Source organism: Aedes albopictus, chromosome 3 (genome assembly GCF_035046485.1).
Source record: "Aedes albopictus strain Foshan chromosome 3, AalbF5, whole genome shotgun sequence".
Classification (NCBI taxonomy): domain Eukaryota; kingdom Metazoa; phylum Arthropoda; class Insecta; order Diptera; family Culicidae; genus Aedes; species Aedes albopictus.
Window position 1 is genome coordinate 224,721,269 of NC_085138.1, and position 17,741 is coordinate 224,739,009.

The 17,741-nt window shown below is 37.4% G+C and overlaps 1 protein-coding gene across 4 annotated transcripts in view; it reads left to right on the plus strand.

Moving 5' to 3' along the window:
• LOC109400046 (uncharacterized protein CG3556) overlaps window positions 1-15,670 on the plus strand; it is a 128,340-nt gene extending 112,670 nt beyond the window's left edge. For all 4 annotated transcript variants that reach the window (XM_062859170.1, XM_062859171.1, XM_062859172.1 and 1 more), the window contains 5 exons: window positions 1,305-1,588; window positions 1,650-1,972; window positions 2,043-2,120; window positions 2,184-2,266; window positions 13,236-15,670. In XM_062859170.1, the coding sequence (XP_062715154.1) occupies window positions 1,305-1,588; window positions 1,650-1,972; window positions 2,043-2,120; window positions 2,184-2,266; window positions 13,236-13,297 (830 nt within the window). In that variant the 3' untranslated portion in view covers window positions 13,298-15,670. The remainder of the gene's footprint in view (window positions 1-1,304; window positions 1,589-1,649; window positions 1,973-2,042; window positions 2,121-2,183; window positions 2,267-13,235) is intronic.
• Window positions 15,671-17,741: the final 2,071 nt, after the last annotated feature.

Genomic DNA, 17,741 nt, shown 5'->3' on the forward strand with positions numbered 1-17,741 from the left:
CTGATTTCGATCGATTGTTTCATACGCCGATTTAAAATCGATGGAGTGATGTGTGGGAACGTTGTATTCGCGGCATTCCCAGGACTTTATGGCGCATTTTTTTTCTGGGCATAACATCCGAACATGCAGATACGCCACCAAATCCAAGAAAAGAAGGCACATAGGATGTGATGACGCATCCCAACTTTCGGACGTTATTTCGCAAAAAAAAACGCGGCTTAACTACCGGGACAGTATGGCCTCGGACGTTGTGATCCGGCCCCTTTTAGAAGCTCACTTGGTAGTTGATCTGCTCCAGCGGCTTTGTTGTTTTTCATTCGGCCAACCTCCTCCTCAATCTCTTGGAGGTTAGAGGCTGGAAATCTTTCGTCCTGCGCACGTACTCCTAGATCTGTTATCACGCCACTCTCGATGCTTGCAACGTAGCCATTGCGGTGCTCAACGTTCTGCCGCCGCCACCTCTTCACCACCTCACGTTCGCTCGTGAGAAGATTCCCATGATTATCTCGGCACATGTCGGCTTGTGGCACAAATCCTCTGCACAAACACTTCAGTTTCTCGTAGCACTTCCGTGTGTCTTTAGCGCGGTACAGCTCTTTTCCATCACTTCACGATCTCGTTCTTTCTGCTGGCGCTTTTCTCCTCCGGAAGACTGAGTTCTGCCTGTTCCGCGCATGCCTCATTAGCACTCGTATGGTGTTGCAACATTCTCTCCTCCTACCTATGCTGCATTCTCGTTTTTCAACTGTTCACATTATCCGTCGTACCAGTCGTCTGTGTGATTCAGAATCGCGAAGCGTTAGCCGAGCCTGTTCCCAGTTCATTGGTGGTGCCACAGCTTTAGTAGAAGGTAGCCGCTCGACGCCCGCTTTTCCATATTTTCTGACCAGCTCAACAAAGTTCCTGCAACGCTACGATGTCGAAGAACCGGGGATGTAATTCGTCGTAAATTACCTGAGCAGAGGAGAATGTCAAATTGATAACACCAGAAACACGTAGTCTGTTTTCATATCATACAGACTTAACAATATTCGCTGGCTCGGATTTTCGCACACATCCGACTGTTCAGCAAACTTAAAAACTGATATCTCAATAAAAAAAATACGTTTGTTAGCTGATTCTCAGCTTAACAGTTGCCGAATCTCAGCAAAAAACTGTCAAAATTGCTGAAATCTTGGCAATGGTGTTTTTTGCCGAGCACTCGGCTGTGCTAGACTCCTCCTCCCCCTAAAATTCTACGTTATTTGTAGAATTTGTAGGTCCCTTATTCTGGAAATATACCTAGGTATAATTATATGTTTCAGATACTATTGCCATGGTACTACTGGCTCTGCGGTGCATCGTGACGGACCATCGCCATCGACATTTGCAGCATTTTATCAGAAGACCAGCACGAGGTCTTGCTAGCCTACAAGGCCCACAGGGCAGTTTTGGTTCACTGAGAAGTACTGCGCTCGCCATGCAAGCCCTGCAAGATTTAGAACCGGATCCAGCAGGAAAGTGGAACCGGTCAGCAGCATCGGAATGGATGCTGTCGAAACAACGGTTGGATGGTGGTTGGACGGAAGAACCACTACAAGATGGCCAGGTAAAGGGTTTAGGTTTGGTTTAAAATTTCATAAGCATTCTAATTAATGCTCCCATCATAGGATGCAACCATCGGAGTCGGACTGACTGCTGATATAACGCTCGCCCTTGGTTGGAAAGGCTTAGGGGCTGTCCGTGCCTTGCAGTGTGACCACGTGATACGAGATAACTCGAACGATAACTATTATGAAAATGGAGACCAGAAACTAGCCGCTCCGGTTGGGTTAACGTCGTCGGTGGAAGAAGCAGAACCCAAGAATGTTTCCTACACGTACACACTCTGGGTGGATACCAATGTAACCCAAGAGTATTCCCTAGACCTCACTTCTCCCAAAAACACCACCTTTTTTCAAGCCATGAAGCAGGCAAAAGAAATAGATCCAAAGTGCGTAGCTGCCGACAAACTAATTAATAATTTTCAACATTTCCATCAGTAATGACTTCCCTTCATTCAGGTTCGAATTCGAAGCTCGAGAGTGGCCCAACGGACATTACGTTCACACGCTCGCTGAAATGAAGGAAGAGCCGAAAAGGTAAGATCTGTTCATAAGCACGTGCCGCCTCAATTTTGTTTTATTAATCGTTTATGATAATAGCTACCACTACTGGCTGCTGTACCGATTACCGGAGAAACCGGACACGAAGAATCCTCCTGGTAATCAGTTAATCGCACCTTTAGGTAAGTTGTTGTGGGCAAAGCACGGCAGTAGTGGGATTATTTCATATCATTAAGTTTGGTGAACTAATATTAATTAAGAGCAAAAGTAGGAGCAACGGTAGTTATCGTTCAGTTGGTCTTTGATACATTCTATAGGAATTTCTAATTTGTTTTAGAATAATTAACCTTCCGTAACTCGCGCGGTTGACTACCTGCGTCAGCACCACGCTAATGCTGAGTACAATAAGCGAGATTTTTTCAACGTGTTGTACAAAATACAACAGCGCGATCGCTCGTGGGTTAAGAAATTGAAAGATTTTTTCATATTTTCTCAACCGCAATCCAACACAATTTTGTTGCATCGAAGGTGATTTTTCAGCTGATTGTACAATGTATACGATCACTTCGAGGTTCGTATTATTCAGATGCAAAGCTGGATCCGAAATTGAGCCAACCAAGCCCGAGAACGAATAGTTTTGCTGAAAGCATAGACAACGACACTTTCCCCAATTTGCACTGATTAGGGTATGTGTGCCATCAGTAATCTCATGCTCCCATTTTCATCCTATTCGAAAACAAGCGATTACGGCACCGATTGACACCGTTCTTTTTGTTTTCATGGGTGCTCACTTCTAACAAAAAATACAAAAATAAGAAACAAAATAAACAGCGCTCCAATCCTTTGTTTTTCGTGGGATGAAAATGGGAGCCACATGCCTAATAAGGGAAACAATACCCTATTTCATTTGAAGCCCACAGAAGTGAAGTGATTGCGCGCTGATGGCATCAATTTATTAGATGGAGCCCCCAGGTGTTTTATTTACAATGCCAAAGCGGAAAATGCGGGCGTTTCGCCTTACCCCATAAGACGCTTTGCCTCCTACAAATGATACAGTACGTTTGCTAAGACGTGGCGTTATGTACATCTTTCTCCTCTATATGTCGCAATGGCATATTGCGTTGACAAAACGAATAGAGTAGCGAACCACTTGGGCAATGGCTAGTATTTTGGGCACTATTCGCTACAACTCAGTCAATTCCAAACCAATTGACTTGAAATTTTGTACACGGTTAGATACTATACGTTATAACACCGCGTTTCAAAAATTGTGTCAATTGGTTCAATATTGGATGAATTACAGCAGAAAAGTGCGAACAGACGGTTAAAAATGCTATTCAAAAAACTTGCAACCTTACGTAGACAAGTTAGATAAATTTATTGATGTAATTTCCTTTGTTCCAAGCTTAACAAGTATAGTAAGAGGGGGTGGGGGAGGGCAAGATGGTCATAAAGTTTGAGATCTGGTTCTTGACAAGCCATTTTCAAAACATGACCCATTTTGCCCCACCTATTTTTTACGGGAGCAAGATGGGTCAGGTAACAGAAAATTAGATTTTTCTCCAACAAAAAATACTATATCTTCTATTTTTACTTTATGCATTCAAGCCTCACATACGTACAGATTACATGAAGGCAGTGATGAAACACATTGGTAGTTGGTTGTAAGAACTGGAAGATTTTTGTTCAGGCAGCCATAAACGAACTTCAAAAAACTATGTTTTTTTGCAAAACATATTAAATCTAAGTACACAAATTTTCAGCTCTCTAATTGCTTCGATAATGTATGCAGGTCATGCAATAGCCTTTTAATGATAAATAAAACATTTTCAAAAACTATGCAAACATGCCGAAAACTAAGGGTGACGTGGTTATATTGGATGTATAGTATAAGGAGTATAACGAAAAAATATTTTATTTTTTTCCTTCCAAGAAACGTTAAGAATTTTCAAATAAATATATCACTTTTCTGTGGATCCACGTCGTTGATCTGGGAAAATTATTGAAAGATTCCAAAAGTATATTGTACGCTTCATAACGGCACTGACCCATCTTGCCCCCTGACCCATCTTGCACCCACATACCATATCTAATGTTGGCTAAATTGCCCGAAATTATCAAGCATATCGAATCAAACTTCAATAGCCAAACATTTCTAAAGCATATATAACATAGTTAGACTAATCTGGTAGGTACCTTACGGAGTTAATTGATCACTCGGGTACACAATTCAAAAAACTTCTAAACTTTGTTATGGTCATAAATTTCTTACCTCTTCTTTTTCATAGATGTCGATACAGTGCAAACTTTTTAATTTTACTTTATTTTTTAATGATTTTGAATGTGTTTCTTACTTAGCAGATTTCGTTGATATGAAACCATCGATTGCTACGAACAGTTCCTTTAAACTCTCTGTGTTCACATTTTTGTGGAACCTTGATTGTGAAGTCATTTCCTTTTTTTTGTTTTTTAACAATCAAATTCGCTAGTTATCAGTTGTTTGACATGTTATTCTGTCATAGAAGCACAATATAAGCAGAAAAGATAATTTTACTTTCTTATCGATGTCTATTTATGACGATCAATTTCACCCCAAAGGAACATTTTCCATTTTTTTACTTTTGGAATTATTTATTTATTTATTTTATTATTTAAAGGTTAAATTTGTTGAACAAAATTTTGTCACGTAGTTTTATATAATTCCACTCAGTAGGTGCAGAATTTTTTTGGCAAAATTTGAATTGCAACTATCCCAAGTAACACAGAAAACATCTTGAGAAATAATAATTCAAAAAGATGTCATATAATTGTTTTATAAGTGAACCGGAGAACATCTAATGTTATGAACAAGCATTTTTTAGGTTCGTAGAAAACCAACAGCAAATTAAAATATCTGTGACTGCATCATGTCTGCAATACTTTAACCACCCCATTATACAACATAATTCGAGCTATAAACATATCCAACCACAACCAAAAAACGAAACAATCAATGTTTACAAAAATATTCAGCTTCGCGAATTTTAAACTTGGTTTTAAATATTTCGTCTGCCTTTTCGGGAAAACGTAGTCTAGTTATAATCATTGAGAAACCATTATGATCTCAGTGAAACTAGATTTTTATATTGTTGAGCCGATACAATGAGGCAGAAAGTTCAGAACGGCACATGCAAACTGGAATGCTCGGAGCTCGCACCTGACTTTTTCCCAGCTTTAGCTGTTGAAAGTGAACCTTACCTGATTTCATGAAACTAAAATAACTTTCTTGATGGGTGGAACACTATTTTGCACCATTGACAGTGGCGTAGCCAGAAATTTGCTCTGGGAGGGGTTTTCAATGTTCAATATTACCTGTTTTATTTGACACTCACATTTCGTAAAAATATACACTGAATTTCAGCCATAGGTTCAAAAACGCGGCGCAGCCGAAAAAATTTTTCATCACAAAACGTTTTATACTAGAAATTTGTTCCAGAAATTTTTGCTCTGGGGGGGGGGGGCTTAACCCTAAACCCCCTCCCCCCCGTGGCTACGCCAGTGACTATTGATATACATAATATACCAACCAACTTTTTTTTTGTGTCTGTATTTGAGAGGCTTTCAGCCTGGTCGCTGGTTCGCCTCTTGCCCAACCAACTTCTTTTCTCAGTCGAATTTCGCTTAGTCGGAGAAGATGGGAGAAACAATAACAAGTTTTGACGTTTTGATAGATTTTTTGCTCGCAAATCAATAAGCTGTAATTTAGTTATATTGACGTTTGAATGATTGCCGCAAAACAGAATTATTATTTATTTGTGAATATGTTGGATATATGTTTTCAAGACGTATTATAATCGTTATCATAAATTTTCCTCGCAGAGTTGTTCGCAATGTGGTTTGCAGTACAGTACCGACCCAAAATATGAATAAATGAATTTTACATGACAGAAATTTACTTTGCTGTATTTTTGTAATGCAAAGACATTCTGAAAAAAATATACATATTTTGTATTAATGTAATCAAATTTCTTCAAAACCATTTTCCACATAATCTTGTTCGATCAGATACAGTTATGAATGATTTTCATGTTGTTCATAAATCTTTCTAACGGCACTGTAAGCTTCTTGAAAACTCTGCCATGTTGTTTCTTTGCGTCGATTTGAAAATGCCCAACAAAATTTAACAATTTGACAATTTTTCATTACTTTTTTTTTCATTCAATTCTGAAGCGTGTTTGTTTTAGAGAAGTAAAATCATAAGTTTCACCATAAATCTGAAACTGCATGTGCAACAGTTATATCAATAGTGAGCATGATCATTTTCATAATTTGACATTCCAAATAGAACTATTTTCAACTTATCTTTGGATAGTTCACATTTGGATTGAATAAGCATTTTGAATACATACAGTCAGGTCTTTTTTTACGCGGTTTTCATTTACGCGGCCGCGTAAATGAAAACTCCATACAAAAAAAAATTTCATCGTCTTATTTTTGCATGATTCGTCGAGAAATGGTGAGACTTTTTTTACGCGGTTTTTCGAATTTTGAACTGAGTTTTTTTTACGCGGTACGTATCCCCCGCGTAAAAAAAAAACTGACTGTAGTTTGTACTATTATTAGAACAACCATAGCAGTTGGACACGTCCCTTTTAAGAAGGTTTTTTTCAAGTTATATTTCTTTCGAAAAGCTTGAATTGAAATTTTGCAAATGATATGTTATATAGATGATTTCTGCAAGCTATATATTTATAAAAGATCTTTTTTCCAACATACTGAATGCATGTGTACAAAACTAGTAGTTTGGACTGTTATCTTACCGATAGATAACTATATTAGTATTTAACGTTTAAATGATCAGAAAATATTAGCATCATCAATACATGTTATACAACTAAAATGATGTTTTATAAGCCGCCAGTTTTTGCGCTGTTTTGATTATAAAAGTGTCTGAAATAAAGTAAATAATACAGGAAAAATACAGCAGGTTTTGTTTTATACGTGAATTATAAACTGTTTTATAACAAGTTGTGTTACTTGGGTAATCATCGGTCATCGGCAAAGTTGGCCTAAAGTGATCAATTTGATCCTGGATTCACGGTACTACAATACACATTCGGGAGCCCCCTATTCCGCCATACTCACAAATTCTAGCTGCAAGATCAAAGAAGATTTCTTCCTGCAGAAAAGTTAAGTTTCCACGAAATCCTATTGTTTTCGGGAGCATATGCTTTTTTCTCTATCTCCCTTTCGGGACGAGCCAGCACAATCGTGCTGTTTTCTGCATTAGTTTTACATATTTTTTCAACTGTTTTTTCCTCAAAATATATGATGTAATTATTTTTTATGATCGGTTAACTACTTATAATTGTATTTCTGAGCTTCAGCTTTGATTAGAATTGTTTATAAAAAAATCCACAATAAGTTAAATAAAAAGTACACAACCACCCTATAAGTTGGGCCGCTGAAACCGAATCTGGGCTCAGATTTGCTCCAGCACGTCACAATTTTGAGCTATACCTCAATTTATAGGGCCATTTATATGGTAGATTGATTTTAATTGTTAAATCACTACAAAGTGTTAGTTTGTAAAAATTTAAAAGTATAATTTCAACTCAAGGAACACGAGATTAGCTTGTATGAGTATTTAAAATAAAAATGAATACTTGGGTGATTAATATTACTCCATATTATCTAAATCATGAATTAGATTGGAATAGGGATTTGTTGTTTTTTGCAGTGTTGATAAAATCACACTCAAGTCTCACTCATGAACCGCTCTTGACACATTCCACGCACTTCTACGCCAAGGGTGTGAAATTTCAAAGCGATTGTTTTGCCCCAAACTTTCCAGCATATGAAAAAGGGTAGATTCAATCTTAGGAAAACCATTTGTTTCACCTAAAATTTGACTGGTAACGTATTTAAATAGCTAGGTGAAATAATAGCATTTAATGTAAGAAAAATGAAATTTTTCATTGATAATTTTCAAATATGCCTGCTTGCATGTTATATTTCGAAAACATCATACTTATGTTTTGTTAATGTAGTATTATAATGTATATTTTATACACCGAAAGATAACTTTTCATAAAAATGGGTTTTGATATGTTTTAAGCACTTTTTGCAATAGCCGCAATTTAATGGTGTCCCGTTACGAAAATAGCACATTTGTTGTAATGACGAATTTATTACGAACTTTAGAAAAATGATTTTCAGGATTCTCTTAGTACTCGTGGAGACCTTTCTTCCAACATATGGGTTACCTTGATCGACGCGTTATCTTAGGCGTTACAATGGGTACGTAGACATGGTGTCCCGTTACGGAAATTTTAAAGACATTCATAAGTGGATAAATAAGTTTGGTTTGATCATGTATTTAACCAAAAATCTGTAACCATGATGAAATAATATTATGGGGTATATATATTTTCATTATCCTTCTTGGTGTAACGCCCCTACTGGAACAAAGCCCGCTTCCCAGGTCTACAAAAACTACTTAAATAAAGGTCAGGTATTCTGGTGGATCAGTATAACAAGTGATGTTTTATAAAGTTTTGTGGTGACAGGATACTCTTTAAATGCTATTACCTTTTCAACATGTCCTATCAATTATCACCATGATATATAAAAAGGTTTATAAAATCACACAACTTCAAAACTTGAAAATCCCGAAGTGATGGTTGGCAATTCTTCTGTATCCCATTAATCACCGTATAATTTACATTTATGGCGACAAACATATTTTGAAGCTTATGTTCTTATTGAAAATAAAAAATGTAAAATGCATCACGAAAATGGCGTTGCATAATTTTTGTGACTACACAAATTAGTAACCATTCATTGAAAGTCTAGCGACCTCCCTCTTTTCGTTTTGATTGTCAACCTTTTTTCTTCTCGAAATCCGTTTGTTTGTATCGTTACTGGTTGTCGTTAGCTAAACATCAACGGAAAGCCCCCATAATCCCAACCCTTTAAAAAAAAACATTGTTCTCTCTAACCTCGACCAAACGGCGAGTTTAACGGTTCCCCAAAACTAACATAGTGTAAAAGAAAAATCCCCTTAAAAATGTAAAATTTATTTCAAATGAAATTGGCTCCTTTATTCCCAAGGCGCATGAGCCTTCAAATAAAGGATTAAAGCAACATGCTTGAAAAGACTGTGTTGGAAGAATGTACTATAGATATCATTGAATCTTCTTCGGATCATTATAATGTAGAATGTGGAAAAACCGCAAAGATACGTCACACAACTATAGTTTTGAAGATACAATTAAACTTCACTTACCCGACCCCCGATAACTCATTTTCTAAATGCTGGCATTTCGTCAATTTTCATTCGATTTTTTTTTTGAAGTCGCCCTCGATCGATCATAAATTGGTGCTTATTTATTACACTCAAATGGCCATGTAGTATCCGGAACCATTCCGTAGATATTCCGGATTGTACTGGGGTCAGGGGTGGGGAAAGGGTCTGTTTTGCCAAATAACTGAAAGTGATTATTTCGAGTGTGTTGTGTTTTAGAGGCCCCCGCGGAACCTGCTCCAGGTGTTACGGAGCGGCCATATCAGTTAATACATACTTAAGTCATATTTTTTCTATCCCATTCTTTCAAAATCATGAAAATTGATACGTCGCTCGGTATGTTTTGATTGCAAACCAGGAATGTTCCCGAAGACACCCCCGTGGAACCTGTGTTATATGTTCCGGGGTGGCCAAATTAATTGATACATACATACTTCAGTCTATCGTTTTTGACTCAGTCATTCGAAATCATGAAGATTGATATGTCGCACGGCATGTTTAGGTTGGAAACCAGAAGTGTCCCCAATGAGGCCCCGCGGAACCTGTCACGAAGGTCCGGATGGGCCAACTTATTCAAATCTAGTTATAGCACTTGTGTTTCACTGTTCTCAACAAAAATTTCGCTGAAAATCGATGGTTCAAACACAAGTACACACGAAATAATTACTTTTAGCCATTTTGACAACCTCCTGACCCAAGTACAATCCGGAATATCGCCGGAATGGTTCCGGATATTGCATGGCCACTTGAGTATAATAAACTAGCACCAATTTATGATCAATTGAGAATGACTTCAGAAAAATCGGATTAAAATTGACGAAATGCCAGCATTTTGAAAATGAGATGTCGGGGGTCGGGTAGGTGAAGGTTAAATTAACTTCGAAACAGATTCTCCAGGGTTCATTCCGATAGCCACCATAGGGCCAGAACGGGTTTGAAGGCCTATTTGTATCCTGCCGGACAGCTACCATGGCTACCATCTGTCTGAAAAACATTGCCGCAGACACCAACATTCTATCTAGCAAAGCATTTGATCTACAACTAGATGTCTTTAGCCGTAACGGGACACCATTTGCAAAACACTGTTTTCACGCGAGCGTAACGCTGTGCTCCCAAAACTAAATCAAGAATATTTCCAAAACTATACATTTCTCAGTAAAACTCAGTTCGGCAATTTTGTTCACATCAATCCAAAGAAGAAATGTCTAGAATACTTTATTATTCAAAACCTCATAACAGAGCTGATATACGCATTTCAGTTTGAAAATTTTAAAAAGAAGATTTCTGCGATGGTGTCCCGTTACGAAATGTAACATGTTATATAACGTAAATTGGAACCAAAACCCCATAGAACAAGTATTGCATCAGGAAGTACATCTAATAAGCTTGTTATTAAACCTGTTCAACCATATGATCATGAACATTATATTTGATTGCAGACGTCATTTATACACGAAAGTTAGTTCCTCGCGGTGTCCCGTTACGCTGGAATGTGTCTCTTGCGTGAGCAAACTCGCGCGTGATTCTGAATCATTTTCTCACGCGCGAGATTTTCATGCGAAATCTCGCTCTCGCGAGTCAAGTGCAGAAAACTCATTCGCTTGTAAAACGAATCCAAATCAATTTAAACGACATTTAATGTTTTACATGCAATTCTAATTGAATTCTGTCATACAACTGTCAACACTTCGTTGCAAATAATAAGCAGACCGAGAAATAAAGCAATGAGTCAAATCATGCTTGATTTTTACGGCAGTGAATTTTGCGAGTCAAGAATCGCGCGTGAAAAACTCAACCATGAGTTTTGAGATTTTAAGTTTTTACCAATACTGGTTTTTAGGTACTTCTTTTTATTCACTTCTATGATTTGAAAACACTGTCAAACTGACCTCGTGTTCCTTGAGTTAATTTATACGTCATAATTTCCACAAACTAACACTTTGTAGTGATTTAGTAATTGCAATCAATCTTTCTTACCATTAAACGCCTAAATATAGTCAGTTTTCAGAAATTTCTTATAGAACATCGACCGGCTTGAAGACGGACCAGCACAATTGTGCTAGCCCTAGTTTGACCCCAAAAAGTGCATAGGTGGATAAAGTAGCCAAAGTAAAGAAAGTTTTATTCTAGAAGACGTTTAGTTTATAAGAGAAAAATAGAGATAATCAGTCTTTTATGGTCCGTTCCGAAAGGGATACGTAAGGTACCCCGGGGCAAGTGGGACCTAAAAAAATGCTAGTTTGTCAAGCCAAAAAATCTTAAACATAAATAAATTTAAAATTCCAATGATTCTAAAGGACATTGTAGGTATATTTCTTCTTATTAACGGGCATTAGAACTGTTTGAATTTTTTTACATTCTGTATATTTTGCATATAATAAAAAGTGGAGCAGATCTTCATTTACTCAGTACCACGGGGCAAGTGGGACCTATTCGGAATGTGTATACAAATGGCTTAATAAAGTTGCTGCATAAATGTAAGATAGCATAAATTACAAATATCTTACACGAACTACTATGTTTAGCGATTTATGTTGGAAGAGTTTTGTGGTATCGTGCATAAATTACGTAACACAGGTAATAACGAATCACTGAGAAAAAAATGATTTAACTCTAGCAGCTCGTGCAAAACAAATTGTTTTTTTTAAACAAAAAGCGCCAAAAAGTTAAATGTCGAAAGATTTCCAAACTTGTTTTTCATATTACGTTGTTGATGAAGCTCGCCAAACATTTTTCTAGATTTACAGTAAACAATTGTTATGATTTCCCTTACTTAATATAACGATCATAAAATAAATATTTGTAAATTGTGAACTTTGAATAAGTCGTTTTACAATTTTATCATACATTATGGCCGGTTCTTTAACACTCAAAAAAACTCATTATGCAGCGAACGAAAAAATTAAAGAATTTGCTTAGACGAAAATATGAAAAATTGATTGGTTCGAAAAAAATATGTTCTACCCAAGACTTAACCATTTAAAAAAATAGCTTCATCATCAGAATTGAAGTAATTAAGTATACCTATTTTAACGATTGATTATTTAGGGCGCCGATTTTTACTTCAATTTTATGTAAATTTCGACTTAGCTGAAGAAAGCGAGATCATACTATGAAATTGTGTTTGATTACTCCCATAGGTCTCACTTGCCCCAGATGCTGAAATGCACTGGGGCAAGTGAGAGCAGTTAACTAAAGGTAATAAATGAATATAAATTACAGCTTATTCGCTTAAAATAATTTGCAAGCACTCCAAATATCATCCTGAAATCGTAAAAGTTTTACTTTATCTGTTATTCTATTTTAGAACGACGAATGTAATAGAGTACGTTAATCTCACTTAGTGAATTGAAAATTACATATGATCAACAATAACATATATGGTCTCTTTATGGTGAGAAGAATAACAATTTTTGAATTCAAAGTATCCGTTGGCGTTATACCTATGTTGTCTATGAAGAATGTTTGCTTTAAAAATAAAAAAATAAATAAATTATAGCTGTAGGTCTCACTTGCCCCGGATTCTCATTTGCCCCGGGGTACCTTACGCAGGGTAAATTAGCTTGAGGGCTTTTTGTATGGCTACAACACTTTCAGCACTTTCTCTTCCCCGGTATAGAAAACTTCAATTATCCTTAACGACCATACCATTTTACACAATAAGTGAAAATTGCAGTTTCAACGGATTAGTTCATTAGCATATCAAAAGTTTCCATTTCCACCTTTCTTTGGAAGTCATGGCGATTTAAACTTTGTCCGACAGTAATTAAACTTACACTAGTTTAACTTTTCTGCTTCAAATTCTTTTTCAACTAGTTTTCTTTTCTCTCCCTCTCATCTCCTCTATCAATGGCTTTGTACCTTAGGCGTTGATGAACTTCTGGTGGAGGATGGTGAACATTATCTCTACTGGTATAAAAAACTTTAAAACGCTTTTCCGAAGCTCACCTCAGTAGGATCGCCCTGGTGCACGCCGTAGCACGCGAAGGAATGTGTTTATTACGAAGCAGAAAAAATGGACTCAATCTGAGACAAACACGTGGAAGCAAGTGAAATTATATCAGTGGACGGCGGCAAAGATGGAGACGCATTGTAATTGAGAGCTGAGAACCGGCTGGCCAATATACAAAAAAGGTGAGACAAACAATGGTGTTAGGGAACATAGAGCCGAGATGAGCACGAGCGATAAAGGAGTGAATAAAAAACGGAAGGAAAATCATCATTAACAGAAGTGTCTGGTAGAAATTTATAAGAAACACCTGCTTCCTATCTTTACATAAAGGGAAACAACTTTATATAATCAAACGATACTGTTTGGGTAAGAGTTGAGCCAGCTCTTTAGCTCCTTAGCCTGCTGCAGCAACTACAATGCATGAAATACCTAGGTGTACATGTAAAATAGGTAGACATATTCGACCATACCTTTAAAACCACCATATTTTAGTTTTAGGCTATATTTCAAAATAAATTTACAGTTTAACAGTTTCAAGAGAAAACATTGAGAGCTTACCCGTTCCGAGTGTGCTAACAAAACATTTGTTCTCTTGTGTTGTAGCCTGTTTGATATATGTTACGCTAGAAGATAGAACTGTGTAGATGAGATCTAAGTATTCAAGTAATGTTGCTCAAAGTTTAATTTTAAGAAATCTATTTGCACTTAATATGTTAAACCAATTATAAAATATCCTGCAAATATTAACAGCCTAAGCCAACCAGCAAAATAAACAGAATCGTGAAAACGTACATGATCCGAACACAGTTTCATAATATTCTAAAATGTATCTGTTTAAGATATGGCCAACTGACGGATTGCGCTGAAAAGTTGATCGTTAAGCCATCAGCGGGTGACTAATCGATAAACTTTTCAGTGCAGTGCGATATTTGGTTGTTCAGATTTGTGCTTCTAATAATTTAAGTTGTGACTGCGTTCCGTTCACCTTAACATTTAATAGTATCACCCATAGACGAAATTTTACCCCCTGAATTTGGCGTTTTATATTTTGGGAGATTCAGTAAATATTTGAGCGAAATTTATTGATGAGCATTTTTCGTTAACTAAGGTTAACCAAGCTAACTACTTGCTGAAAGCTTTAAAAAATGTTTTGTTAGTAGTTTTACCTCATTTAAACGTGAAGAAGTGTTAAGTTTCGAGAATCCCATTCCTTCACGATTCCATTTAAATTTATACTGTAACACAAACACTCAGGGGGTAATATTTGAATTTTCAACATTTTTTTACTGCTCATTTATGTACTCGCCTGCCTTCTTCAACTTGAAATTTGATTTATGTACGATACATGTATAATTAGCTGGTTGAGTATCAAAGCATCAAACGGTATTAATTATTATTCAAAACATGACGCTGACCAATTCCATCATTAATGAATATGCCGTATAAAGCTGACGTACGAAAAAATAATATGCAAATAGAGTCATAATGTGATCAAAGGACATTTATTTTGAAGCATCAATATGGACAATAATTTATGCAGTGTATCAAAGAACTCCAACACTCACATCAACAAGTACGCCAGCAGGATAATGAAAAGTAATAAAAAGGGGGATGCATTGCAGCACCCCAGACACAATCGTACTGAAAAGTTATCCACAACTAAACTGAATACTATATTAGCCTAGCCACCCTGGTCGGGGTGATGATATGCATTGCGTCATATGGTGGGAATTGCTATCGAACATTCCAATTGTGTGTATTTTCCATTTCTAAAGTCATTATTAATTTTGAACTTGTTTATTGCTCTTTGCTTTACAATACTATATCCAAGCTGAAAACACTTCACAAAACATTGCTCAGTACATTGAGGTAAATTCAAAATCGCATTTTTTTTTCTAATTTGAACGGATTATACGACAGGAAATTAAAACAATCGATCACATTTCCTCTGCAACATGAGCGACCAGTTGTATCTTGATTACTAAATAAAATGGACTGTGCCCTATTTTATACGTTGCATTTATTGAACAGTATGTCGCTAATGTAGAAAGATTTATTTAAACTTTAAACTTATATAGCTACGAACACAAAATATATTTCCACCACCTATTAAGCTATTAAAGAAAAATAAGTTTAAAAAACTGGAATTTCACGTGGATCAAAGTAATAAAAGCAAATAACAAAACTTTCTTTTTATAAACTATTAGTTGTTCACATAAAAGTCAACTGTGACAGAGTAGTAACGGTACCACACAAATATTTATCAGATGAATTGATTTATTAATATGACAATTATATACAAAATATAGCTTAGAATATTACAATAAAACAAATGAAATTAGACAACAACCAATTCTTTTGTATTTCTGGATATCCGAAATTCATTGGCGAGTTAGAGTCTACGACGAACCCAGCATTCATCAACCCAGCAACCAGGCTGGAAGGATACTGTAGGCAGGGCATGTTTCAAGAATAATGGATAAAAAAAGCTTCAAATGAGACAAGAAGACGTAATAGAGCACATTGTACGAGGTTAGCTGAACAAATCGACGGCAAAAGATTTTCAATATGTTGATAATTTTGTCAGGTGACCGTCAATATTATTAAAACTGAGAGGATTTTTTTTATTTTGATATGCGTGAAGAGATTCGCAAAGATAAAGGCAAAAGCCAACATAATCGTACACATGATAGTTGCTACTCCGTGATTGACCAGAACAACCAAAGTTGCACAGTGAACCAATCAATGTGAAAGCTTGGGACTGGCTAACCATTCTCAATGTGCACAATTCGAGAGTTCAACATTTCAAAGTCAATAACGGCGCCGGCCATCGGGAAAAAGAAGGAGTTTTAGTTTTTTTTCTCTGACCAAAGTCTACGCTCCATACAAATTTTAAATTTTTGTATGGCCGAAAAGGGCTGTTCATAAACCACGTAGACCACATTTTGGCCAGACCCCTCCTCTTTCCACATAGACTTGCGTCCATACAAAAATTTTGAAATTTGTATGGAGCGTAGATTTTGGCCAGACCCCCTCCCCTCTCCCAAAAATTCTACGTGATTTATGAAGGGTCCCAAAGCTTATGAGAGAGGAGGGGTCTGAGATGGTCAAAATGTGGTACGTAGTTTATGAACAGCCCTTTACTTAACCGTAAAAACCAACCTACCCACGAAAATTGTAGCGCGATTGTGATCTCGGATTCTGCAATCACGCTCTACCGTGAAAACAGTGTAAACCGACTAACACACGACAATTGTCGCGCGATTCTGATTCCGGATTCACAGGTTTACGCAAGGGGTATGACATATCCTTTTATAACCGGAATATCCGCATTTATCTGTTCCTAACCGTCACAGTATCGAGCGACAGGAGGAGAAAATCGGGCGCCGGTTCAACCCACGCCGACTGGAAGACGCTGCGGTGATAAGGTTCATCGTCGAGGAGCTAGAGAACCGTGCTGCGAATATTCCAGAAGGTGGAAGTGTAGAAGATCAATGGAGCGCCAACAAGAACGCCTTCATCGCCACCGGCGAGAATAATTTGGGTGAGCTACGCATCCGAAGAAAGCAGTGGATCGCAGATGGAGGAAGATAGAGGAGCGAAGGAACGCCAAAGCCGCGATAGAGCGAGCGAAAATACGAGGAGCCAAAGCCGTAGCCCGTCAGCGCTATTCGGCTCTCGAGAAGGAAGTGAAACGCTCATGTAGACGAGACAAAAGAGCGTGGGTGGGCTCCCTAGCCGACGAAGGCGAGAAAGCCGCAAACACAGGCGACATCTGTCTCCTCTACGATGTCTCATGTCGCTTTAGTGGGACCAAGATGAATGCTACGATGCCCCTGAAAGACACGTCTGGACAGTTACTGACCGACCCGGCTGACCAGTTGAAACGCTGGTTAGAGCACTTTGGATACCTTTTTCAAGTGTCGGTCACGTCACGCCATCAAACTCCTCAGCATGATCCGCCAAGGGTTCGACGCATAACCCGTATCAACACCGAAGCTCCATCAGTGCAAGAGATAGAAACAGCCATCCGTAGCATGAAATCGAACAGAGGAGTCGATCGCATATCAGCTGAGATGCTCAAAGCTGACCCCGTAGTATCTGCACAACTATTGCATCAATTCAAGTCTAACTTTACCAAACACCGTATGTAACATATGTAAACAAAAAAAAAAAGATTTTCACATGACACGCTGAATTTTGTTAAGGACTGCTTGTATCACTCACCTTCGAGGATGATTTGTGACAAAATACACGGATTTTTTCACGTTTCTAAAATGCTCAATGTATGAGTTGCTGTAGCATACCATTAAAGTAAATGCCACAACATTGAGGACCGACTGTAGCAAACCAATCATACAATAGAGTTAATAAACTATAGAGGACGAATGTCGCTGCTGTTCCCTTTGTTCTCGTTCGC